This window comes from Orbicella franksi, chromosome 8 (genome assembly GCF_964199315.1).
Source record: "Orbicella franksi chromosome 8, jaOrbFran1.1, whole genome shotgun sequence".
NCBI lineage: Eukaryota > Metazoa > Cnidaria > Anthozoa > Scleractinia > Merulinidae > Orbicella > Orbicella franksi.
In genome coordinates, this window is record NC_138152.1 from 9,138,203 (window position 1) to 9,165,454 (window position 27,252).

The following is a 27,252-nucleotide window of genomic DNA, read 5'->3' on the forward strand; positions in this document are numbered from 1 at the left end:
AGAATGTTTCTTTGCTATCAAAGAAATTAAGATTCGGTAACAACACATCGCCAGATGGTAAACAACCTCGTTCCCAGGGTCTCTCATCTTCCCGTACCCTCTCATCTCAGGGGGCTGGAAGAAAGATGAGAGACCCTGGGAACGAGGTTAGATGGTGAATTGCGGATAGGCCTTTTGCAACAGCTCGTCACGTGACCGATAATTTATAAACTTGAGTTTTATGGCATACGCGGTATTGTTAAAGATTGATTTACTTGGTGTCTGAATAATAGAAAACAATTTGTATCTCTTGGTAATACTTACTCTGATAGGAAAACTATTTGCTGTGTTGTTTACCAGGGATCAGTAGTGGAACCTCTGCTTTTCTTAATTTATATATTCGACATTTCCACATCCCCCATAATACATCTTGTTTGCCCCCAAAATTTTGCATAAGCATTGTCTTCAGTTTCTCTTGGGACGACTGTAATACCCAGGAGAAATGGGAAACAAAGATCATGCAGAAATTTTTTTTTGCGGGGGGGGGGGGGGGGGAGCAAACAAGGTGTATTATGGGGGATGTGGAAATGGCAAATCAAACGATTTTCATAACTGCTCAAAGGTATTAGATTTCCACCTTTTTGCTGATGACGCAGACCTATTTTATAAACATAATAATATTGATATACTTGAAAGCAATCTTAACAATGAACTTAGTAGGGTTGATTCCTGGTTATGTGCAAACAAACTCGCCATTAATATCGACAAGTCAAATTTTGTTTTATTCCACCCAGATCAAAGAAAAATGAAAAGATCAAATCAAATATTATTGCAAGCTATTAGTACATATTGAATGTCTGTAACTGTGTATGTTACTAGTACACTGTATGATCCGACTATTTTTCACTAAATCTCTATGTATTATTAGTCTTTTTTGTGTGTGTTGTGTGTGCTCCTGCATGTCCTTTTCTTATTTTCTCTTCTTATTTGACCCAAATTAATAATCACTGTAAATCATTGATGGCTGCCCAGCCTTATTAGCCCACTAAGGTTATTTCGGGGAGCCATGTACTCTTTTTAATTTAACTTGTTTTTTGTTCATCTAATTTCTAATTTCTAGCTGAGTACAAATAAAATTGTTGTTGTTGTTGTTGTTGTTGTTGTTGTTGTTGTTGAAGTCCAATATCACGAAGAAAGTCGACCGGCATGTTACATGATAAGATAAGTCGTATATAGTATGTCGTTGCGAACTAGACGCTTAGCTTAGAGACAAAATGTCAAAACTGTGCGATACACTGTTGATTGCCACCAATGTTCTCTCGTCATTTCAGTCTGTTCTCTCTTGCTCTTAGACAATGCTCACCAAAGGCATCGAATGTCACCCATTACACAAGAGAATTCAAAGAGAATGTCTGTTGAGAGCACAAACGCTGAACGGCCGTGGCATCAACGCAAGACCTGTGATGGGTTCTAAACTTGGAGGATCGGATCCTGGTGGATTCTTGAACTTGAAGCTATGCAGCAAACGTGCTAAGACTAGGAAGACCTGAATTCGTGCCAAAGACTCCCCTAAACAACCTCGACGCCCCGCCGAGAACGGGAGGAATTGGTCAGGTTTTGGAGGCAGAAAATTACCTTCCTCATCCAGGAACCTTGTTGGTCTGAATTCGTTTGGATCATCCCAAATTTCTGGGTCGTGGTGGAGGGACCATAAGTTGGCAAACACTGTGGTGTTCGTCGGAATATGATATCCCTGCAAAGTCGTGTCGACTGTTGTTTTATGAGGTGCGAAAGCGCCAACAGAAGAGATTCGGAGAGTCTCAGCTATAGCAGCTTCTAGATAGGGCAGGTTCTCTTTGTCCTCAAGTCCTGGTAAACGGTGAGGGCCAATAACTCGATCCAGCTCTTGATGCAGCATCTCCTGGACGTGCGGGTTATGAATCAGGTACAATAGCGCCCAACACATCGTACTTGCAGTGGTTTCCATCCCACCTATGAAGACCTCACTCATGGTCATAATGAGATGCTGATCTGTCAGGAATCCTTTGATGGAGGAATCCTCGTCTTCAGCCTCTTTCTTTGCCTTCAACAAGGCGTCTGTCAAATCTTGAGGATCATCAATTCTATTGGCGTCCACGTGTTCTCGATAAATCCTTCCAAACAGCTCGTCTCGTTCCTTGCATTTCTCTTTAAAATTCAGGATGGACTTGAATGGAAGAAACTTCAGCCAAGGAAATGCATCCACCACGCTTCCACTCGCAAGCATCTTCCAAATTCCGTTATGGATTTTCAGAAGCGCTGTAAACTTGGGGTCATCTAGCTCGTACCTCGAACCGAACACCAAATTGCAAATCACATTCGTCACAGCCAGCCGAATCTCTTTAGTGATGTCGTGAGGTTGGCCATTTTTCGAATGGACTCGTTTCAAGAGGAGGTCGAATTCGTCACTGATGATGGACCCTTGTTTTAGCACACCAGCGTTGTATATCCTGAGCGCTGAGACCACAATCTTGCGATGTAGTTTCCACTCTAGAGAATAATCCGCGAATGCAACCGCCTTTCCATTATCCGAGTAATAGGTTGCGGTATAGAGATTAGGACGTCCAGCGAATTCTGCCGACTTTGTAACTAGAGCTTCCCTGAGAGCCTTTCTCCCACTAACCACCACTGCAAGCTGGCTTCCAAGATACAGACGAAACACTTTGCCATATTGTTTTTCCAGCGTCGTTAGGTCAACATGGCGTGAATCGGGAGATACTTTGTGCGCATTTCCAATAATCGGTAAAGGAAAAGGCCCTGGGGGTAGATTTCTGTTTGCAGTGAAGTGATTGACGATCAATGTAACAAGGATTACAGCCAAGATAAACCATGTCAGTTCTTCAAACATGGCTATCGTTTAGAATAGTTCTTAGGATCAAGTACCGAAAGCATCTTTTTGTCGGGAATGACTATGCAAACAATTTCAAGACGTCCTTGAGGTGTTCTCAGCACCTTTGTTTGCCTTTTTTTATGTTACTTGATATTGGAATGTCACGCGATCCAGACGTGTAACTTTGCATGAAGACGGATCATTTAACATATTCCGATCGAGGACAGCATAGCATAAAATTTTGCGGCTTTGATCATCAAAACAAAACGAAAGTTCCCAATCTACTGTTAAGACGAAAACTGCCACAAGGAAAAGGAAAGCAGATACTATAGCTTCTCAGAAGTGTCAGACATTGCAGAGCTCCTACATGTCCATGTGGTGGGTTCAAGTCAAACCTTTATCGTCTGGAATAGTTATCGCTATTTTGTTACAAGAGCAGTCAACCACAACTGAGCAAAATGACGTTGCTATAGTCTAAACGTGCTTACCATTATGCCAAAGATTTCGGAAATTTCGGTCAGAATTCAAATGGAAGGTCCGTTTCGGTTTCTTCCAACCGGAATATTCGGGATCACCTCTGGAGGTGGTCCACTTATTTCGCTTAGAATATTCTGAACGAAATTCGCCGTTCCATTTTTGCCCTAATTAGGGAATTCGGAAAAGGAATAAAAAGTAGCAAGAGCCATTCCTATCGGTTGGTCCGGTTTAATCGGAAAATGTCGTTCCATTTTCCTCGGGTGCTCCCACTAATCTCTGACCGGCCGGTCTGCGATCATGGAAAGCACCTTAACTAAACCCACTTTAGTTCCAAGGCGATCGCTCTTGTCTCTCTGTCTGCGAGAAGTCTAGGAAGGAGCGGGCGAGTGTTCTTCGGTAACGTCACGGTGTACAATTGACCCCTGGCTCTCCAGGGTCTAGAACACTGGCCGGTCAATACTTGGGACTCGGCTGAACTGAACCATGATCAACGTGTTTTAACTGTATTAATTACATTTCAAGGAATAGATACGTTTATAAAGAGAGTTTTATTTCTACTACTACACAATCCCCTTCACGAAACCCAGTTTCTTCAAGTTGTCAGAAGTCGCCATACTGGAAAATTTAACTCCCCCTCCACCCACAATAGACGGTATGGGCCAAACGGTACGGGGAACCGTAAAAGTCCGATAATGCAAACGAGCCCCGCTAAAATCTTGCCAGCGCAAACCTTTCATAGTAAGTCCCGCCTCCCAACTTCCAGGGGCTAATATTTAATTCCACCTCTTTCGAAAGGAATTAAAATATTTTTCCAATTATAAAGCCCTGCTGTTAATTCCAACGACGCTTTTCATGGTTGAAGTAAATAAATCGACTTCGTCTAACGAGGTTGACATTTATCAGTCTTAGGACTAACAAAGGTGTGGCCCTCACAAAACAGATTGAACTGAAATGTTGGTTCCTCTAGTATTGAAAGGATGGGAAGAAACAAAAACCAAAGGAAAACTTTAGATATCTCAAAGATATCAAAAGGTGGGCAGGGAACACAGGGTCAGGAGCAACCCCATTTCTAGGATCCTGTCTTTCCCGTTCCCTGGGGCGAAGAGAGAGTACCTCGGAGTTTGGGTCAAGAGGCGCCAAATGCAGTGGTAAAACTCAGTTAAATCAAGGAGCTATACCGCCGGGAAACTTATTTTGAGAAGATTGTCTAGCATTAATGTACCTCGTTCGGAAAGCGGTTGTGCGTGAAGAAAGAGTTAACTGTAGACGTCGTGGCACCTTAGATCAGTTCAAAAACCTGTCTGCGACGCAACAGGGGAAACAGCTTACGTTACACAACGGTTTTTGTTTATTTGCAAATATTAATAGCAATACCATTTTCAAATGCACAACCTTGTCGAGTTAAAAGTTCATTCAGATCACGCGCTGTTCTCAGTTTCTGAACAGATTTGATACTCCACTGAAAGAGCGGACTGGATTTGCTTGAATGCGAACGGTTTTGATGCAGCTTTTGCATACAGGGAAATTCTCTAACGTTTCCATTCTGAGAAGAACTTTGGGACCGATTCCATTCCGTTCAAATGAATATCACAAGATTGGATCCGTACCATTCCAGTCTATGACAGCGTTTTTCCATCTGCGGAGAAAGAGTCTCGTCAAACAACGATATTACACCAGAGTTCAGTGGGTACTTTTTGATAGACAAAACTAAATTAACTACAAAGCCAAAAAGAAATTGAACCCGTGGTTTTAGGCAGCGATGTTGCTAACATGTCAATGCTGATGACGTCAAGCTGATATGCTCGTTTTATGATTGGTCAATCGAAAACTCGTTGAGTATCTCATAACCTGGGAACAAGTTCCTCAGCCCCTACCCCTAAGAGAGCTTGCGCGCATGCGTTATTTTCTCTCGTGACACAATCGTTCATTAGGAAATTTTGCGTGACCAGCCAGTAGAGCGTCTGTGAAGGAGATTTCTCACAATACAAACCTTGTTCTTATGCAATGTTCCAATGGAGGAACAAGGTCGGTGTCTTTGTAATCCGGACACTCTCTCGTTGTATCTGGTTAAAAAAAAGAGATGTATTTGTAACGTAAAAAAAGTTATTTAAATACTACGATAACAATGTCAAAGACGGCCGTGACAGTGAACACAGCGTAGAGGGCGTTTTCACTCACGTGGCCAAGAGCCATGCAAATTTATTGAAAAAAAAGAAAGTGTTTACATTAGAAAAGAGTTCAACTCCCACAGGGTTGGTTTGGTACACCAACATGGCCGTCGCTTGATTGCTCTAAGACACCAATATAGCTGCCGTGACGTCATGTGAACCATTCAATACACCACAGTTAAGCCTTTCTAGGCCGGGCTTCCAGGTACCTCACGTAAGCCAACACCTAACCTCCCTTAAGGAGATCACTTACGGTATTTTGAGTTATTTTGACCCAGAACAAAAGTACCTTTAAACTGATGAGAACCTGAAAATAATAGTTTACGGAGGTAGAAAAGCACTACAGAGATAATAATAAACCATAAAGTACAAGAGAGGAACAATACATTCCATCATTGGTAAAACCAATCACCGTCTACTCTCTCCCAGGCTCTGTGGACATAGCGCCCGGGCGGCGTTTGGAAACGTTTTTCTTTACTCGTTTTCTAATTCTAATACCGTCAAACCTGTACAGGTATGAAGAGCGTCGCATGCAAACTGGGTTTTAGCGGCACGATTTCGACAATAAATTGTAATTAACGGCAACGTTGTAATTCCTCACCTACTGTTAATCTTATCTCCTCATCTTGCCGAGCCAAACCATCATAATAATAAAGATCAAACTTCTTCTCAAGCTTCCTAAAAGAGGCAAGAACCAAAGAAAAATGCATTATAATATAGATAGGACCCTGCGCGCGCTCTGATTGGTCAAAAACCCATGTTTTATCAGAGTATAAAACATAGAAAAAAGGATGTTTTATTGTTTTTCACCACATTAACTCTATATCATAAAGCAAATGAAGAAGTCTAAGCCGTGAATTACACTGTGATAATTAAAACACTCCGGACATTTGAGGACACTCGAGAAATGTAGAAACACTCGCCTGCGGCTCGTGTTTTCTACATTTCCGTCGTGTTCTCAAAGGCCGTCGTGTTTTATCATAGTGTAATACACGGCTTAGACTTCTTTATTTGTTAATTAGTCATTACTTCAACTTCACTACTTAGCCACTACTCAGCTGGAGCTCATAAGAGCGGTTTACTTAACAAAGAAAGAAGCCTAAGCCGTAAATTACACTTTGATAAAACGCGACGGCTATCTATGAACAAGAAGGAAATGTAGAAAACACGAACTGGAGGCGAGTGTTTTCTACATTTCTCGAGTGTTTTATCACAGTGTAATAAACGGCCTAGGCTTCTTCATTTGCTTTATGACATAGATTTTACACGCCGCGAGTAGAGACAACAAAGCACACAGATCGACAAACTGACGCAATTTAATACCACTGGATTAGCATTAAGGTGGCTCTCTAGACTTTTACGATCGCACGAGCGCTGAGGAAGTAATCGCGCGCTTAAAGGAAAACGTCAGTGTTTTTCGATATTTTGTTACGTCAACATGAGCACAAAAAGCAAAACTGACAGTGAATTTTCTCGTTTTTCCTTCGGTGAAATTCCGTAAAATTTGGCAGATTGATAGTAAATATTCTACTTTAGTCGGAGCTTGTTTTTCAGGGAAATCTATAAGACCAGGTTTTTTGCAGCGGTAAAAGACAAATTTGAAAATATCGAAGAAACTGCCTTTACAAACCCTACTTTTTTCGTGTTTAAAATTCGTATCCCGCTGGAAGCGATGTGATGTAACAATTTTGGAAGATTTCACCGAAGGAAATTCATGAAAATCACAAATAAAGCCATAAAAACAGTAAAAAACACATTTGTTTTGGCATTTATAATTTTATGACTAAATCCCAAAATTTTAACAGAGGTGATAGCAAAACACTATTTAATCATTGCTTATTACATGTAATAAGTTCGAGAGGACTAGGTGTGAAAGCGAATGCAAAACAGCATTCAAAACATAACACTCGCGCGCGCAACGCCAGAAATGATTACCCTATGGAGCCACCTTAAGGTGGCTCAAAACTGCAGGCGATTACTATTCCCTTGTTAAGATAGTAAGGTTACCAAAAAGCACAATATGTTGAGCAACTCACCAATCATCCAAGAGATTTCTGTCCACAGAAAACAACACGCTGAAGTGGCTTTCACTACAGATGACCCAGATAGGATACTTGGGTGTCTTGAAGTTAACGCCAACCTGACCAAGAAGAAAAATTAAAGAAAAGCTGATCAAACCAAGAACAACCCTCTCCGTTAGGTATCACCTATCCTATCCATTGCGAGTTTCTGTTTTATCACAAAATAAAAGAAAATCAAATCTTCCCGTGTAACAAAATGACTTAAAAGGTAAAGTCTGCCCATGAGCCAAGTGGCACACCAGGCCGGGGCTTTTCTCCGGTTTCAGTAGCCTGCGAACAGGCTCCCGGCGAGGAGGGGAAAAAATTTTGGCAAGCGCGAAACAGAAGAATTCGGAGAGCGAAGCCATCGGGGCGGAGCGTTCGGGCTCACCGGGAGCCTGTTCGCAGGCTGCGGTTTCAGTGGCATGAAGCGACTAGGAACATTTCTACTCTCCCTTGGATGAGATGCTAGTCCATCGCAGGATTACCCCCAACATTAAATTCGCCGGTAACCATTTATACACCTGGGCTGAGAGAGGCACTGTGAGAGTAAAGTTTCCTGCCCAAGAACACAACACAATGTCCCCGGTCAGGGCTCGATCCGGAGACGAGTGCACTAACCATGAGGCCACCGCGCCGCCACAACAAAATGACGTAACAACCCATTAGATTAACAGTGCTAACCTCGCAAGATTTGTAGTGCTCAAATAACGACAGAAGCCCAACGTCACTTTGTTTGTCTAGTCCTTTAAAGACATTCTGAGGAAAAATGTACACAAATTGAGATTCTGCTGAAGCAAAACGCAGTCTATATCATTCTTCTAGAAATAAAATGTCTATCACATTTCACAGACTAAAAGTATCACTTTTTACACATAAACTTAAGAATGATAAAAGTAACACCCCAGCTGTACTGTTGAATATTCTCACACCTGCATCAGAGACTCATTCATATAATACCAGGTATGGAGCAAATCAAAACTTCTTTAAGCCATCAGTACGCACTAATTATGGTGTATCTACATTTCAATTCTCCACAATAAGAATCTGGGAATCTGTCCCACCAGAACTTAAACGTTTTCCATACATGCTCTTCAAAAAGCGGTATAAAAGATTCTTATTGACCACTCAAAACTGACCATAGTTTAACTATTAGCTATGTAAGATACTACTGTACAATATTCAGGACATTGTTTTTTTCCTTCATTTTAGCTCTTGGATTTATGTATATCTTTCTTCTTTTATGATAATAATATCGTCTTTAATGTTTAAATTAACTTAGCATGCGGCCTACGCCAACTTATATCTACATGACAGTGACCAACTCGAAAGCTCATTGGCTACTTTGGTCACTGTACACAATTAAATATTGTTTCTTGTAGTTAATTTCTATCTGTATTTATTTTTCCTATATCATTGCAAACCATCTTACGTTAAGCTGTTTTTCTGTAAATAGTGTGCGATAATAAAACTGATCAAGCTTTCGACATGTTTATGTAAAAGAAAATAATAATATTCTTGGTTTTTAGCATCGAAGACAATGCCTAGTCTGAGAGAAGGGATGCTGTGAAGCTGTATATAGCGAAAGAGAGTTACCAGTACCTAACAGAGGTTAGCCCCAGCATTCATTTCAGGTTGTGCTAGCAGTTTGACAAAGGTACTGTGAGTGTAAAGTCTCTTGCTCAACAACGAGGCCGGCTGGGCCTCGAACCCAGACCAGTCAATCCAGAGTTCAGCGCACAACAACCCAATAGACCATGAGACCATCAAACCCTTGCGCAATGCATGAAGAGCTATTAGAGAGATTAAGCATGACATAACGGCAAACGGCAAAAATGAAACTTTTGTGCCGTCTGTCTTCAGCTGTCTGTACAGTAGAGTGAACATATCTGTATTTGCAGTGAATAGTTGAAGACATTTTTCTATTTTTGTGTGATTTATCTAAGGATTACAAGAAAAGAATAAAACATCGCGCAGAATTCTATTGTCTTTCGCGACATATACTTGCAGTGCTCAGTTTTTCAATGCGCGGAATAATAATTACGAATATTAGCTGTCGGAATTCCGACTGCTCTCGTCAATGAATCGGCGGCTGTCAATCAAACGGTCTGATGTGTGAAGTAAATCCCAAGGTGTAATAAGCTAACAAAAGCGCTCTAATTTAAAGGCGGCCTGCGCTCTTCACAAAGACTTTTGTCAACAAAGTCGTGTGCAGCGACATTCTCACTTTTTTTGTTGACATGTCACACTCGAAATGGTTTGAGTGCGGGAGCTAAAAGTTCTACCACAAAAAATTCTTCTTCCAAAGCGTTGCCAAATGGAAAGAACGGTGCGCATAAAACTTTCTTCTACTTTATCGTTGTCCTCTTTTTCTCGACCGGTCAAAGCAGTTCATCAGACGTAGTCTTTTACTCGATCGGTTTACGTAGTCTGTCGTTGATCGAGGACTTAAAAGACAACACAGGTCTTTATCTATTCGAAAGATGAAGGGGAAAATAAATGACATTTCTGTTTGAAATCCAGAGCCGAACAAAAAAGCAAAGGCACGCAGCGTGTCTTACGCCTGAGTGAGCATTGTTGTCCACTGCATGTGTGAGATAATTATTCAAAATTGGAACCGTTTTAATTGATCAAAACATTTAAAAGGCCCAGGTTCGAGTATTCAGTTATTAGATCCTCTTTGGAGTAACATGTCAAAGCGTACGAGACAGCAGCTCGGCTTTTACGCATCACTATTTGATGACGCTTATGATCGTCGCCTCAGTTATAAGTACCGACCCAAGCAAAAGCCCGTTGTTATGGGTATTTATGAAGTTGAGCGCATAGTCTCTCAACGAAATTAAGGGGGCAAGGCAGAGTATTTTATTCAGTGGAAGAATTATCCTCTAACTGAAAACACATGGGAGCCGTCCGAACACTTCTTATGTTGATGAAATTCAATGTAAAGTGATGTTAAAACGACGTTCCGAACACTCTGAGATCTTTTTTTCAACGAAAATAAAAAATGATCTCTTTGAGACCGGCTGAGGATGAAGTACTCTGCTTCGCTTCCTTTAACTCTTTTATCTCTCTGAGATCATTTTTGCCTGACATGTGCAAGAAAGCGGGGTTGACCGGGGATTCAATGAGCTCTAAAAAGAGCTCCCGATCAACGCGCTGCATTTCTTGCACAGATGACATGCTGAAAATTCGTTTATTGCAACTCGCGCAAAGCGTTACTTTAAATACGATGGTTAAGTGATACATTTTATCACCTCTCAATTTCAATGCCTTATAGCGTCGGCGTGTGTCCTATTGTTTGTGGAGGCGGAGGTTGGCATATATTAATATTCTGCCGGGAAATTCAAAAGAGTTTCGCTCTATTGTTCTTCTAGTCTCCGAGGCGAACGAAGGCTGAAAGATCGTTACGAGTGTTCGAAATTTGGCAGAACGACCACTTCGAAACATTATTTTCCGTTAAAACTTGGCATAAAGCTAGCTTTAACAACATACATTCAAAGCCGTATGATAACCGTTAAGAAGGGCACTTTGAAGGAGTAAAATTCTTCCTCCAAATATTTCCTCATATAATATTTTCCCTCAAATGGACCAAATTCAGGAAAAGAAAACGACTAAATCCACTTTTCGTAAGATTTCAAAAAATGTCTCCTTTATTCCATCAATGTCTCATCTACAAAAGCTCTATGATAACCACTACGAAACACAAGTATGAAGCACGTAAACTCTAAACAAGTATGCGTAGTCGGCCATTTTCTGGTCATTTTCTTTGTTGTTTAACCATCGGCAGCCTAATTAATAATTAAATTTTGCGCGCACTCTACATTTAAGTCCCGGATATGTCGCGGCATTCTGCGCGATGAAATCAGAGGTAATCTTTGCCGTTTGCCGACAATCTGCCGTAAACGTCATGGTTAAACTCTCTGTCATATACGACTGTAAACTGTAGGATACAGCAAAGATGTTAGAGCAGTTTTCCATTTCCAGCCGGAAGTAAAACGCGTTTTCTTTGGTTTTGTTTCAATACGCTATGCGATTGGCTCAAAAAAAATCGCACCAAGACCAAAATCCATCACGACTTACTTGTACGTTGTCCCGCGCTTTCGCGTCGGCCACATATATTTGCTGTGAGTTTTGATTGGTTCACTGGATTGTCTATGTCCTTTGTGATTGGCCAGAGTGATAACTTTGGTTTTGGTTTTACGAAGCTCCATTTACAATAGCTATAAAAGAAAAACAGTGTGATTATAAGTAATACCTTTTTCGCTCCTCCTGTATCAATTTCCATTGTGTTGTCAAACGTATTGGAGACCGCCTTTCCAGTAATAACTAAATTGACCATTTCCTAAGAAAAAAATAACATGTAAAATCAGGTAAGATTGAAAGGTTGGAAAATGTTTCCAAGAGTAGGCCGATTAACTTTGACCAAGAACGGCTTTTAGGATCTGATAAAATCATAATCGCACTCCAAGCCGGTCTCTTTAGGACAAAACTACTTGATTCTTGAGATATAGTACTAGTATTCTAGTATAAATTGATTCTCCACAGTATTACCATTCAAGTATAGCATTTATTTAGTGCTCACTGTGTGTTCTCTGTCGTTATGTGTTATGTGCTTGTGTATGCGTAGGATAGTACAGACCTAAATTTGTATTAATATATTTGTTAAACTGGCTGCCTGCCTTCTTTAACTCTGTAGTTATTTCAGGTAGTTATACACAAATATCTTGCTATATGTAGACCAAATGGGGAAAATAAAGCTTGCTGTTGTTGTTGTTGTTGTTGTTTTTAACGTAAATAGAATTAATCAAGCTTCACATTAATTCTTCGTCCTACAATCATGGACAAAAGTCTTAGGACAAATTTGCACTTTTGGCGCTTTTGCGTACACGCCAGGCGCAAATACAACTTCACCTGCCTAACCTCGGCCCCCACCCCCCATACAATGTTGAAAACTAGTACGTGCAATTTCAACTGATTGTCAACATTGTGTTGGGTGGGGAGAGGGGACAGCAACCCGTTTATAAAGGATATAGCAGCGTTTTCTTCATACTTCAGTTCTAAAACACAGATAATCTGTTACATTACATAAGTGTCCCAAGGACTTTTGTCCACGATTGTAGAAAATCAATAAAATGGTACATGTATTTGGTTTTGTTATCACTTTTCCATTAGATAGTATTGAATTAATCCGTTGATTAGCGTTATCGACTTATATTTATAAAACAAGTTGTTGAATTGATTCAGGACATGGGGAGAGGCGACAATACAACGCATTCAAGGGGTACAAAGTGAAAGGGACTTCCATCAGTGGAACTTTCAAGGAAATGAAAAGCTTACCTGCGTGCAGTAGCCATGGGCTCCCATCAGCGTGTTAGTCGGCTCGTCCATGTCTGATATCACCCTGCAAGAAAACACCATCACATTGCGTCAGTGCTATCTGACTGTTCTTTCTTTATCGTTTAAAGCAGATGGACTGATTGCAGTAAAGTGCTTCTATCAACAACAACAACATTAGTATCACGATCTTCATGGATATGAGCTTGGGACACCTGAGGTTGTAGGTAATTGACGTTTCGACAACCTGAGCTCGACTGAGCGGGTGTGTTCGATTCATTTTCATAGCGTCAAGCAGGGTGCACGGAAAACAAACCTTCGGGATTTCCCTTCGAGCAAATAACGAAATATAATAGACAGGAAGCATATCAGCCTCAGCTGGTTTTCATGCGAGTTCCCTATCCTGGTTGAATTGTAATTTTGAGATGTTGGTTTTTGTGGAGGGAGGAAAACCGGAGAACCCGGACTTTCTTTGCACACTGTCAAGTCAAACTGGTTACTGACAAATTGTCGTACGCTTAGGAAGAACATGACAAGTCGACGGCAAGAACTAAGCCTACTCAGTTGATGATGTGGTTGTTGTACTTACGTTTGAATTGACCTTGACAATATCACGGAATACAGGAGCAATATACACCCACTGCTTTTATCAGATTCAAACTGGAAGATAAAACAAACGATAAAAGGCACTTTATACATGCACGAGGAAAAGAGCATGGCAAAGAGACAAGTTTAAATCTAGTTGACTACAAAATCCCTAGGTAAACGGTCCGTACATCGCTCTTCCTGGATAAAAATAAGTACTGTTTTGCAATGTTAGAACTTTAGTCTACTGTTAGTGAGCTTAACTTTGTTTCTTTCTATTTTTAGGGTGTTTATGTTTGTTTGTTTTGTGTCCCTGACCTAAACATGCAAAATATCGTTTCTTTTACTGGCTTCCTGGAATTTTTAACTCTTAGGTTATTTCGGGTAGTCAGCACTCCTATCATTTTTGTTTTTACTCTTCACTATAACACTGTAATTTCTAACACTGGACTGTTTGGTCTGTTGTTGTCTATTGGGCGGGGCGTAGTGAATTGGTTTTAGATTCTTGGTTTTAGCTCAGTGCGAATGATATGTTTGACTTTATTTACCCTTTCTCAGGCTACATTCAATAATGTACATCCAATTTCAAATTAAACAGTTAAGAAATCGTATCCTGTTGGCGACACACTCATCACTCAGGTACCGAATATTACGTAGTCTACACATCTTTTACCGGCAAATAGCGCGGTTTTCACTTCAGTGCCGTCGAAAGGAGACTGTTGGCAGCTTGTCTTATCTCTCAGGATCGTCCCAATCCCTTCTAGCCAGAAATATCTCGCCTCATGATCCCTGCCTGATTTCGAGCGTAAAACAAACTGCCAGCAATCTATGTTGAAAGTAATTTGCATTTGCTTTGGCTTTTGTGACTAGATCTTCACTGAAAAACTCGCGCCACTTTGTCATCCAATCAAAAGTAAAACTAATCCCGAAACCACTCGCTCGCACACATTTTCTCGCGCCTCGCGCTGGCTGCATGTATTTGCTTTGAGTTTTGATTTGTTCACTGGATTGTCAGTGTGCCCTTTGTGAATGTTTTAGTCTTACGAACATCAATTGAAAACTGCTTGAAATGATTATAAACCACGCTCGAAGCAACTAGCTATCATGCTAACGCACACAGATTTTCAGGTATTGTATCGGCGGCAACACCTAGTTTGCCAACGCAACACTGAGATGGAAGACCGTTTCTGTTTACAAGCTAGGGTTAAAATGACATAATGTCAACCCTACAAGATGAACGTACCTGAGATATATTTTGAGAAAGAAAACTGTGAAGACTTTCTGACGACTTGAAAGTGTACAAAACAAGCTGGAACAAAAACAAAATAAGACTACACTAGAGCAAAACTACACTGGAAATTACTAGTGTAGTCAAATCGTTGTTATTCAAATACTTCAATCAAAATTCTAACTTGAATGCCACAACTTGTTACATGGTGACACGCGTAGTAAAACGTTCGAACTTGCGATGGAACAGCGTTGCGCGACAATTTGAAAGAAAATACTGCATGCCCTTACCACTCAGCCTTAAAATCATACTAATGATTGGTAGAGATATAATTCAATGCACTTTACAACTAATCATTTGGTTGATCAGCTGATGTTGAACAATTATTTTATTGCCTACCGCCTCAGTTAACTGATCGGGTTTGTATCTTCCAGCACCAAAAAAGTTAGAACCACCTGTGGGCCTGCAAAAAGAAAAAACAAATAGACATTGATTAGATGGTCACAATATACAGCGGTTTTCAATTGAGTATCGAAAGTAATCAGGCAATTGCTTTGGTTTTGGTTTTACAACGGTTTGAGATTGGCTGAGTAGTCTAATTGGCAAGTAACTGGTTTGGTTTTGGTTTTGCGACACTTGATGGAAAACTGCTCTAACAAAAGGAAACAAGGAAGGTTTAAGATTGAGACGGACTACAAAAAATGAAAGGGAAAAAAAAATTAGGCTTGAGTCCCCAAGAGGCAAGGGCTAATTCTAACTACTTTAATGTAGCATCAGGTGACTAGGACTGGTCCCCAGTCTCCCCCTGGATGGGATGCTAGTCCACTGCAGCTTACCCTGGTATCTACCAACACTTTCTTTGTTAGATTGCCCTTATAAACCTGAGTGGAAATAGGTCCTACGAATATGAGAGTACAGTGCCTTGTCCAAGAACACGTGCACAACCCAAGAAATCAAGTAATGCTTTTGATTTGAAGTCTGGTCAATATACCATTTAAAGATCAACTACTTCATTCGTAAGTATGAATCACCTCTCTTTGTAAACGTTTCAACAAAGATCTGCCAAAACAAGGCTTTTACCACCACCGTCAGAATTATCTAGGATCTAGGTCTGCATTGCGTGCAGAGTGATAAATTATTAAGCATTACAGACCTGTTCGTACGACAGTGTGCAGAGAAATAGACAGTACATAAACTTACAAAGCCACTGTAGCTTCTTTACTATCCCCAGCCCTCCACAATATTTCACTGATAGCAGAGATCAGAGCTTTTGTTCTTTCTCGTGAAGATGGCTGGAGCTTCCTAAAGAAAACCAAAACAACATCAGTGCTGAATTATTCTGCAAACAAAGGCTTGCACTTAGGAAAGACTTAAATTGTGTAAGGACTTAAGAGAGAACAAGTGCTTACTTTTTTGTATCGCCTTTTTTGCCTCCAAACAGCAAGTGTTTGATGATAAATCCTTGAACAGCTGCGAGCACACCACAAGGTCCACCCTGTAAAAAAGAGACTGTATGTGTCAAGATTGTGCATACTTTGCATTTCAATACAAATTATAACACGTAACTGCCACATACAATACTGTAGTAAAATGGTTAAGTCTGCATCAGGCCAGTGGTCCATACAACTGTGACAGAAAAATGTCTTGCCCAAGAACACAACACAATAACCCTGACCAGGGCTCAAGCCCTGACCTATCAGTCTAAAGTCCAGCACACTAGCCAGTCGGCGACCGCCCTTCCACAATAGTAATACCATCAAACCAAACTTAGATTAGCTGAAGTTTGTCTGATCCATTAACAGAGATTAGCAGTGTTCCCTTGTGCTTTTACTCACAGTGCCCTTGCCATTAACCAAAGCCTTTCCACCAGAGAGTGTAATGGTTAGGCCAGATGACCATTGCACCCACCATTTGGTTACCATTTCTTCGTGTAGAATTAGCAAATACAATGTACATTAAATTACTCATTAACTTCCAAAGCACTAATTCACCTTAAGTTGTACAATTCCATATTCCAATCGATACAGATCACAGAATGAAAAACTTTGATTCCTCCATTCAGGTGTAAAGCTTGTTGTAGCAGTTCCAAAGATGAGGTTTTTTAAGCCCTGGTAGTTAATAAAAGACAGAAAGTTCTAGTTTAATATGCAGCTGTGATATTTCTGAAAGTGGCTGTCTTGGGGAAGAAGGGTTCTAAACTTCCCCTTAAGGACTTCCCCCATGTTTCTCTTACAATTGCATTAAAAATTGTATCTCTTTTTCTCAGCAACAATAATCTTGGAATTCCACTAACTAACCTCTCTTCTCCCACCTTCTATAGAGTTCCCACCCCTTCAACTTCCAGGCTCCCGAACTCCTACCCCTACCCTCCATATACATACACATTATCACGATATCTTACCATTGCAACTTCAAGAGATATGGGTTTACTCTGAACATCAGCTGAGGCAATTTTCTTTGGACCTTAAAATAAGTTGCATCATTGTTAGACAATGTTCCTTACACACATTAAATTTACTGTCTGAAATATATTCAGTTGAGTAAACCTACTTACAAGTAACATTATGAATCAACACTAATGTCTTATCATGTTTAATACAGTAACTATAATAGTTAGCTCAAAGTTGAATATGATATACCAGGAAACTCCTCCCAGAAGATATCTGTCTTTCCTAATAAAAAAAAAAACCCTTTGAAACTGTAAAGCCAAGGGTTCAGTACAACATTCACAAAATCTACTCAGTGTACCTAATGACAGCTGTCCAAGTTCTTGATCAAAGTCCTCGTCAACGTCTTCAAACACTAGATCACTACTTCTAGACTGGAAATATATAATAAAAAGAACTATAAAAATGAGACCATGGAAACATGTACTAACTGACATCATTTGAAATAAAATTAATTATTTTTCCTTTTTCCAGTGGGGCGCAGGCAACATAACTGCTGAAAATATTTCACCCCTAACCCTCCAGCATGTCACTGAGAAGCATTACACCTAAAGATCTGACCTGGGTTGTTCAATAGGTGGATAACACAATCCACCAGATAAATCACTATCCACTGGATAGCGTGGTTTGTTTTGTTAACATTTGTACCTCTTGGATCTTGATACCTAACTGCTCTGAACCCAAAAATGGGTTCCACTACCTCCCAAATGATAGCAAGGAAAATTCAACTCAATAGCTGTTATTGCAGTTGAGTCTGCGGTCAAATATTCTTTTGTTTTAAAAGGCAAATAAACGAGGCGAAAGGGTCAATACAATGCAGAATTGACCTTTTCGCCTCCATTGTGTGTCAAGCCACTGACAACTGCAATAACAGCTATTCTCAAAGGATTGTGCTTTGTCAATCTGATGTAGTGTTTATCCAGTGTTGTATTACACTGCATTGTACATTTTTACACATTAATAATTACCTTTTGAGACCTGGAATTGGAGACAGGTTGGTTTCTGTAAAAAAAAAAAAAAATTATTATTATAAAAAATAAAACAGGGAATTTACAAACTACTCTCAGTGACATCACTATAAATTATTAAAGTTCAATAATCAACTAATATTAATTACTATCAGTACAATTAATTTCAGCATTAAATTTATTTGCCTACTCTTAAACAGAAAAGATTATCCATGAAGAATCTTCATCAAGAAAGACTCAGAAAGTACTAAAATAGCAGAAAGTCTTCCAAAATCTTAGCAAAATAATGTAACAACAGCAGATAAGAAATGTCTCAAGGACCTCCAAAAAACATACAGAGTGTAGCTGAAGCTTTTAAAACTTAATAATAATTTCAAAAAAGGTTGGTGTGAAATATTGTAACTATAAAAAACTTCATGAAAAATGTTCATTGAACCTTGTTGAACTTTTGTGAGATGCGCTTTTCCTAGACTGTTTGGGAGAAACCTCTGCTCTGAAAATAATGATATCATAATAGTTTTAACAGTAAAATGGTTCAGAATACCTAATTGTAAAATTAGAACTTTACAGTGAACGTCCACATATCCATACAAACGAAAAGAACTTTCTAGAAAGAAGTAAACATGGAAGGAAAGTAAGAGAACTGAGAATGAAGGAAGCAAGGAAAAAACAAACGAAAAAAGCAGGATGGACGGAAGGAAGGAAGGAAGGAATGACAGCATACAGACGGACAGAAAAACAGACAGAGGAATCGGGTAGAGAAAGGGAGGGGCAGAAAGAAACAGGGAGGAAGGGAGAGAAAAAGGGAAGAAAGAAGGAAGGAACAGAGTAAGAATGGAAAAGGGGCCATTTACTTACAGTTGGAGCCGATCTTTCCCAATTTGATCAAGAGGAACGTCATATACATTATGAAGTGTGTCAACCTAACAAAAATCAAAAGTACCATGTTAACAGTCACGGTTCAAAAAATGTGTCATTTTGTTGTCCAGGACAAGTAGATTTTTCCACTGAGCAAGTAACTTTTTATTCTCACTTGCCCAATGGGCCTGTGTTTCCATCAAGTTATATACAGTAGACACATGATTTTTAACCAATTGGCATGCATATTTTCTTTGGACTATTTTCTAAAAATTAATATATATACAGTTATTTTCTATTTTCTATATGGCTATTTTCTAAATATATATACAGCTTTATATACTTACATCATCATCTTGTGTATCCAACTTTTGAGTTTGTGCAACACCCAATTCCTTGCTCTGATCTTCATTCCCAAACAAACTTCCAATGCTTTTAGCTCCTAAGCTGCTGCTTAACCTTCCAGTACTATGCCGGGACCTAGGGTCTCTTTTACCAGCAAGCCCAGAGCTAATAACTGGCCCACCAATAGTATTATTAAGTCTTCTTTTACTCTTAAGTTTTGCCATTGAATCACTTGATGATGCAGGTGCTGCTGTAGTTGATGATTCTACAAAATCACCAGAGTCTTTTGCAATTGGTACACGTTTACTTCCTTCACTTGCACTGACTTTTGTTCTTAAGTCATTACTAAGTGAACTTGGTTTAGTCGTTGGAACATTCCGTGCAGGTTTTTCAAGCCGCTTCAAAAGATCATCATAATCCTTTCTATCATCCTTTTCTTCCTGTTTGTCAAGCTCATTAATGAGATCATTGTTTGTTGGCTGTGCAGCAGTTCTGCTTCTTGTATCCTTTTTGGTTTCTCTAAAATTTTAAGAGGTAAAACTGATTTTAGCAATCTACTGTTACATGTAGCTCTTTTACATCAATCAGTTAGTTCTCTTCATGCCAGGAAGTGCATTAGGCTTTTCAACTCTTGCGCTCCAACTAGCATTGTTTTGTGCCATGCGCCTGGCTTTTTGTCCCAGCTGGCCCATCCCTTTACATCAATCAACAGGATACGTTTTGAGCTTCAGTGATTGAAATGTTAGACTATAACCATCAATGAACACATAGCTACAGTCTTAAGGGGTACTTTCCTATGGAACCAGGTGGTTCTATCTTTAACATCTGTTGATGAAACCCTTGTGTGTTACCCATTCAAACAAATCCGACATGTCACTATTTATAGCTATATTGCCTTACAGGTGGCTATATGGTTTCAAGACTATTGATGAAAACCTAGTGGGCCATAACTGTTCAAATGGATTAAAGCTACACATAAATGTAAATGCAGCATACAGTGTATACGACCATCATATGTATAGTGGATTCTGTTTGTAATGCAAAATGGGAATTCAAGACTTTAATAACATACTACAGGGCTAAAAAAAATACTTAAATGTATTCCAGCTTGCCCTTTGGACAAGCAGTTCTCAAATTTTGGAGACTTAAATGCCCAACAGGCAAATGAGAATGAAAAGTTACATTGCCCAGCAGGAAAACCTACTTGTCCCTGAGACGACTGGACTGCACTTTTTTCAAGCCCTGTACTAGATAACTTTTTGGGGAATTAATTTAAGGTTAAAAGCAGGGTTGTCAAAGGTAGCTGGCAAAAATCACCATCTACCTCACAGTATTTGTAAGTTACTCTGACTACTTACTACTGGTCTCATTCTTTAAAAAGATGGTGAAATCAGCTACAGGTCTGCTCCAACAATGGCAATTCTCGCTATGAGAAACACCTCCAGGGAATCATTGTATTCATCAAAACAAATATCCAGTCGAAAATGATGAATACAACCACCGTTATTCTCTGCGGGGAAATCTCAAAGAGGGAACTGGCCATTATGCCATCTATATGTACCTCAAAACTTTATGACAATTAATTGTGTTAAAGGAGCTCAGTCATGGTATTTTGAGTTATTCTGGCCACATAAAAAATTACCTTTAAATGGTAGGAAACCTGAAAATAACAGTTTAATAAGATAGAAAAACACTAAAGAGATAATGATAAACCATAAACTTAAGGAACAAGGATGGCTAAGGATGGAGAAGATTGACACGGATTACAAACAACAAATTTGAAAAATTGAGGCTAAACTTCTCAATATGTGCAAACAGTGACTGAGCTTCTTTAAAGGCTCATTTGAAAGTGTGTTTACACACTTTCAAATACTTATTATTATACATGACCTGATACCTTGATGAATTAGGTTTTTTATTTGTTCGGTCTGTTCCAGAAGATGACAGAGTTCTAAGGTCACCCTGCTCTTTCATGAACTTAACCATGACTTCCAACATTGTGCGAAATGGTTCAGGTAGCTCCTACACAAGAAGAAAAAAATGTTGTTAATGATCTTGAATATAAATAGGAAACAAATACTTTGCAATTTGATACACGTGTAAGTAAATACTCATTTAAAAAAGTAAACAACTGTAAGAAGAAAGTGAGTTGATGTAGTATTGGATATTTTGTTGGTCACTGAGCTTAATTTGACAACCCTTGTGGAAGCCACCATCAGAGTGAAGTCAATTAATTTAAAAAAGGAATTTCCATACCTTATTCTTCTTCATAAGTTTCTCAATGTGCATTTCTTTGGCAAGCTGTGCACGGTTGCTTATGCTAACAAAAAATGAGTTAAATATTGTTTATTACAAAAGAATCTTTTACAGTCAGTCTTAGAATGTCAATGGCAATATTGATGCACAGTCTTACATAATACGTCGCATGCTGAATAGTGTTTGAATATAGCCAGGTTGTTTTTTTATAACCATCTCGTTATTTCAGCCACTTTATTTTGGCCCAAACAAAACCTCAGTCAGTCATTTTCTTATTTAAGAAACCTGTTAATAAGCCCACCCTGTTAACACAGCCAGATTTTGTGGCCCATTGGTGAGTGGATTAATGGGGTTCCACTGTAACTTCATCTGTCAGAGTGTATTTGTTGTCTTTACTTCTAGGCTAGAAGCCTGACACAATCAACATTCAAGTTGCTATAATCTGAATGCATTTGAGGGGGGAGGGAGGAGGAAGGAAAGAAACAGAACATGATAAAACTATGTTAATTTTTAAATCAAAACACAGTTGTATTTCAGTCTCCCAGAGGCTCAGAAATAAAAAGTACAAAATACAAACTGCATGTACATACCTATCCTCACTTCGTGGCATCTCTTTATCAAGGGTCTGAAGTGTGCCCTTTAACCCCTGATAATACAAAAAGACAGGTTTTAGCCAAGAATCTACTGTTAGGTAACCATTATTCCAACCAAATCTTGTCAGCTTAGAGAGGCTGCAGACATACAAAGAGCTGTCAATATGGGCCGTAACCCGTAGCACCTGTTACAGCTGAGTATGCTTGATTTTCCCTTGATCCTACAGGTGAAATTGCCTGTTATCAATAGAATTCACCCATAAAGTAACACATTTGCTATAGATCGTTTTCACATGACGTCATCACTTTTTAAAATCCAAAACTAAAGAGCCACCAAAGTTTTTATCCTCGTCAGGCATAAGAGGCGGTGTATTTATATCTGTTTACAATTTTACAGCTCAATAGCGCGCTTCATTTGGAATCCAGAGCATTTTGAATTTCAGCATTATGGAGGTGTGTAACACAAGGCTTACAATCGAGTTTGTCGAAAAATATATACTTATCTCATGACTTTGAGCCTTTTTAGAAGTTAGAGCATTATGAAAAGTGCTTATGTAAATACTTGTTTGATCAGTACTGATAATCAGTCACCTAGACAGCCAAAGTAAGTTCCAGATGTTTACACTATTTTCCGGCCGCCATATTGGTGTACCACGGAGGTACACCAACATGGCGTTTTCATACTGGGCTCTGTAAATATCTGCGAAACATTTCGATGAATATCTGAAGTTTGGGGAAACGCACATGACTAAAATTTGGAGAAGTGTCTTATTTAGTTATCTTCTATAACATCATAATTTCATAGCTTTTTCCACTGGATGGTTTTCAATTTATTTTTTTGTTGCGTGACAGTGAAAACGATCTATAGGGGTGGGAAATAACACTGCAGGTGACTAAAAACTTAATGACAGCCCTGATACAGGTATATCTTGATAGGGACATGTAGATAACTTGAGAAATTATGCTGAGGGATCTTTGTCATTACTAAGATCAGCAGCTCACTTGGTGTAATTTGTAATAAGCAACAACAATAGTATCAGTTTTCATCATCATTTTATTTCTTAATTAAATCTACATTTTACAGCTGGACTGGTTGTCCATTTACTAAGGTTTGGGTTTTAGCAGTTTGACCAAAAGGCAAAGCTAGAAGCATAAGATAATGGCAATTCCAAGAAACATTTTGGAAACTGAAATTCTACATGTAAGTGCAAGCAAGAACTGATGATAACAAAAAAAGACATAATACTTTGGCTCCTGTTGACAAAGCCCTTGACAAATAGTCTGTTACATAGCTGCAGTGCAGTCACTGTGGTGTCTTTTGTGGCCAAGCACTGGTTAATTTTGTTTGTATATATACCTGATAGCCATTGTGAAGTTGTAAAACATAGAGGAATGTGAAAAGAGATCTAGAAAGAGGTCAGGAAGAAGCACCTTCACCCTTCGGCCTCACTGCTTCTCCCTGGGCTGCTTTTTGCTGCTCATCCCAAGCCTCTATATTCTGATTTCAAGATAGAGCTTCCTTGTTTACAATAAACTAGCATATTGCAGGTTAATAGCCTTAAATGGTGTCACACTGTCATAATGGTCTTACCAAAAAAGCCAGATTATAACCTACAAATCTAAGATCATTTTTGTCACATTATACAGCAAAGGCAATTTTACTCTGCAAGCAGAGCTGCTTCGATCTTTCCAAGATAAGTTGCAAAAGACGATCTAGGAAAGATCGAGGCAGCTCTGCTAGCAGGCTACTAAGCGATTTGGAAAACGAACCATTTGCATCCTCATAAATTTTTTAATTAAAGGCAACTAGCTTAGCCAAATTCCATCCAAAAAATAGGCACCAAGATTATCCTAGATATACGACATCACCAATAATGATTTTATGTCCTTGCATATTTAATACATGTTACGTAGTTAAGCAGTACATTTTGCCGTAGAAGCAAACAACCTTGGCCTTTAGTTAATTAAGGGTAAGCTTGTATTTACTCATTTCACCTGGCTTCTCAATTGAATAGAATATCAAAGATGATCAAGATATGGCTGAGTAAGAAAATGGCTTACACGGTAAACGCAGATCGTTTTATTCTTTATTCGACAATAAAGCTTCAAACCTACCTTTCTGCTGAGGTATTCCCTTACAAGAGAAGCCGTCAGCGAAATGACAGAATCGGCCATGTTGTCGCTGAAGTCGACGATTCAAACAGCTACATGTAACAGAGAAGTGTTTTCTCCTGGCAAGTGAAGCTTCAGAAACTAATGTTTGGGCTTTATATTTCGGATGCCTTGATCTCCAGTCATCAATTCGCAGACATGGAGCATTTAAACCTATATTGAATCACCATAGCAATACAGTACAAGCAAATACACACACCAAAATTCTGTTTTTGTCTTGAAACCCCTTGTAAACCAACCACTGAAAATCCACTCCCGAGGACTTTATTGATCTTATCCACTCAGGTTTTTCTCTTTATCCCTCGACTAGCGTTAAAACCGTCTGTTAAACACTGACGACAGAGTGCGACAGGGTGAGTTATTTTGCGAGTTTTTTAAAATCGTCTTCCACTATAAACATAGAGACGGCCGCCATTTTGTTGAATTTCGTTCCAGTCTTCTGCTCTGAGCGGATTTAACGCGATAAAAGCCCTGGGGATACTGTGAATGACTTTTGGCGGGAAACATTCGGTGCGGGGATCCGGGCCTGGGGCCCTTTTCTCGAAAAGCCCCGGAAACTTTTCGGGCCTGTAAAGCCATTTTTAGTTCATCTGTATCTAAAAACGGAGAAGTATATACGCCTGAAACTTCTTGTGTGAAGAGAACCTCTGTTCATATTAAGAATATGTGAATAAAACAGCTCTGTAATCATAAGGTTTGAGATTTTGCTACCGCTTTCCGGGTGCGAATACTTTTCGGGACCTTCGGGAAACGGGCCCCAGAACACATGTAGTTCCAGTAGTTCTTAATTTTCTTGTTCTTTTTTTCCAAGTTTACTTCACATACCTCACCTGCGGCACCAACCATGAGTTTGAAAAGAGAAAAAAGAAGAGAAAAAAACTTGACCAATATTGCCCCAATTTTGAAAAAATTGCAAGTAAATTAATTAAAAATCGACTCGATGCCATGGACATTTCATGATCCAATAAAAGGCGGGAAAATTCCTGACGCGGTGTACGTATTTTGAGTTGAATGAAACATGTGACTTTAGAAATTTGCATCTGAAATATTTTGCTCAAAAACTCCTCTACAGTCGTTTATATTCTACAAAAAATACTCAAAGGGGGTCGGAAAGGTAAGAAGTGCGATAACAGCGTTGCTGAAAGTTACGTACATTGTGCAAGTGAAGTGGAGCCTGAGTTTTATACCTGCAGTTTACAGCCCATGGTGACTATCATCAACAACAACCATGTGCTGCTTCGAATCAACTTATCTCACTGATTTATAAAAGGACAAGACCCAAAATATGTAAGGTGACAAACTTTGCTGAATTTCTAGACTAATCTTAAATCATTCTTAGGTTTTGTAATTTCTTTTTATGTAGGTATCCTCTATTAGTAGAGGGTTATCCCTCAGCTAAAACAATTCGACACGTTAATAAAATTATTATTATTATTATTGTTATTATTATTATTATTATTGTTACTGTTACTGTTACTGTTATTGTTATTGTTGTAGTTATTGTTATTGTCATTGTTACTGTTACTGTTATTGTTATTGTTATCGTTGTTGTTGTTGTTATTGCTACTGTTACTGTTATTGTTATTGTTATTGTTATTGTTGTCGTTGTCGTTGTCGTTGTCGATGTTATTGTTACCGTTACTGTTACTGTTACTGTTACTGTTACTGTTACTGTTACTGTTACTGTTACTGTTACTATTACTGTTATTGTTAGTGTTATTGTTATTGTTATTGTTATTATTATTGTCGTTGTTATTGTCATTGTTATTGTTATTATTACAAGAGATTAGTTCCTTTTTTCACTTTTACCGAATCCCAGCGCAAACCCTCTTCTCGCAATCAAACGAACAAAAACTGAATTTTGGGAGGAATAGTTTTCTCCTTTACCGTCCATCGTTAAGTACTGTCTTGATAGTGCATCAAGATGTTTAGCAAATCTCAAGGGTTTTAAGATTACTGTTAGATTACTGTGGTGAAGCTTAACTTTAAATCAGCCAGATTTTCACCATATAAAGCGATTATTGATCCCCCAACCATCCCTTGGATGGGTTTCGCATTTTTTTTTAAGGCTGACACTTCTCCGGTAGCCATTTTCCTTTTTCATGGGTGGAGTGAGATATGATGAGGGCAATCAAAAAAGTGTTCCCAATCAGAGTGGCCTCGATCCAGAGACTAATTAAATGCCCCACGTGCACCTAAAGTTATAAATCGCTCAAACATCATACCCCTTGGACATATTAACGCGATCATACCTATATAGCTTATATTACGGAGTACCCCCACGGGCTTGTAGACGGACGGAAGCCCGACCTGAAGACACGCAGAGCACAGTATTGGCACCAAAAACTGTGATCCGTAGCTCGCCTAAGTAATGCCTCTCCCTTCCGTGACGTTTTACGTATAAGACCTCAATTTCCTGTTTTCTATAGCATGCAAATCCTGCAAAACTGTTTGCGTGATTTGTTGTCCAACGTTGTTTTCTCGAAGGCCTTCAGTAGAGGTGAACGTGCAAACTGACTCAGTCTTTCTCTTAAGTGTTTGTTCAGCCAGTATGTTAATTTTCAGATCTAGGACCATTTAGCTCGACTTAAATATTCGCTTTCTTATGCTAATTTCTCTTAATTTCTATTGGCGTCATGATGGCTCTGAAACGTCGAGTATAAAATCTTTCAGTAATCTTTGCATGCTTTTGCTTTAGCAAATCTCTTTTGATCACAAATTTCTATAGGGTTTTTTTTTTTGCACGAGCCTAGGCGAGTGCAATTTGAGTGAATTTTCCAATATCAGTAGTTAATTGCTTTATTACTCGAGCTTTTATACGATTTCTCAATTATTACACGACTGGGAAAACGACGCCGGAAAGCGCGCGCGTTAATTTGCAAATTAACGATAAATTAGCCTGCTCTCAGCCAA

The 27,252-nt window shown here is 39.2% G+C and overlaps 1 protein-coding gene and 1 pseudogene across 1 annotated transcript; both read right to left on the reverse strand.

Moving 5' to 3' along the window:
- Positions 1-530: 530 nt before the first annotated feature.
- On the reverse strand, positions 531-3,019 carry LOC145494448 (steroid 17-alpha-hydroxylase/17,20 lyase pseudogene; annotated as a pseudogene).
- An 863-nt stretch (positions 3,020-3,882) lies between these two features.
- LOC145494447 (putative ubiquitin carboxyl-terminal hydrolase MINDY-4) lies at positions 3,883-25,653 on the reverse strand. Its single transcript, XM_081473920.1, has 23 exons — positions 24,283-25,653; positions 22,165-22,220; positions 21,575-21,638; positions 21,216-21,340; positions 19,321-19,837; positions 18,974-19,038; positions 18,552-18,608; positions 18,116-18,149; positions 17,449-17,521; positions 17,102-17,163; positions 16,692-16,808; positions 16,110-16,195; positions 15,901-16,002; positions 15,100-15,163; positions 14,716-14,781; positions 13,477-13,547; positions 12,891-12,954; positions 11,809-11,895; positions 8,238-8,312; positions 7,530-7,633; positions 6,095-6,171; positions 5,316-5,388; positions 3,883-4,961 (listed from the first exon to the last, which is right to left on the reverse strand). Exons 1-23 carry the CDS (start codon positions 24,340-24,342, stop codon positions 4,913-4,915), a joined length of 2,148 nt encoding a protein of 715 aa, XP_081330046.1. The 5' UTR covers positions 24,343-25,653; the 3' UTR covers positions 3,883-4,912.
- Positions 25,654-27,252: the final 1,599 nt, after the last annotated feature.

What these genes read in the sequence shown, in the direction of transcription:
- LOC145494447 (XM_081473920.1), bottom strand. Translation starts at nt 24,342, where the DNA reads ATGGCCGATTCTGTCATTTCGCTGACGGCTTCTCTTGTAAGGGAATAC. An exon ending in TTTCTCAAAATATATCTCAG is followed by an intron (nt 13,548 to 14,715) that starts GTACGTTCATCT and finishes TTTATCTTCCAG; the next exon opens with TTTGAATCTGATAAAAGCAG. An exon ending in AGCACTACAAATCTTGCGAG is followed by an intron (nt 7,634 to 8,237) that starts GTTAGCACTGTT and finishes CTTCTTGGTCAG; the next exon opens with GTTGGCGTTAACTTCAAGAC.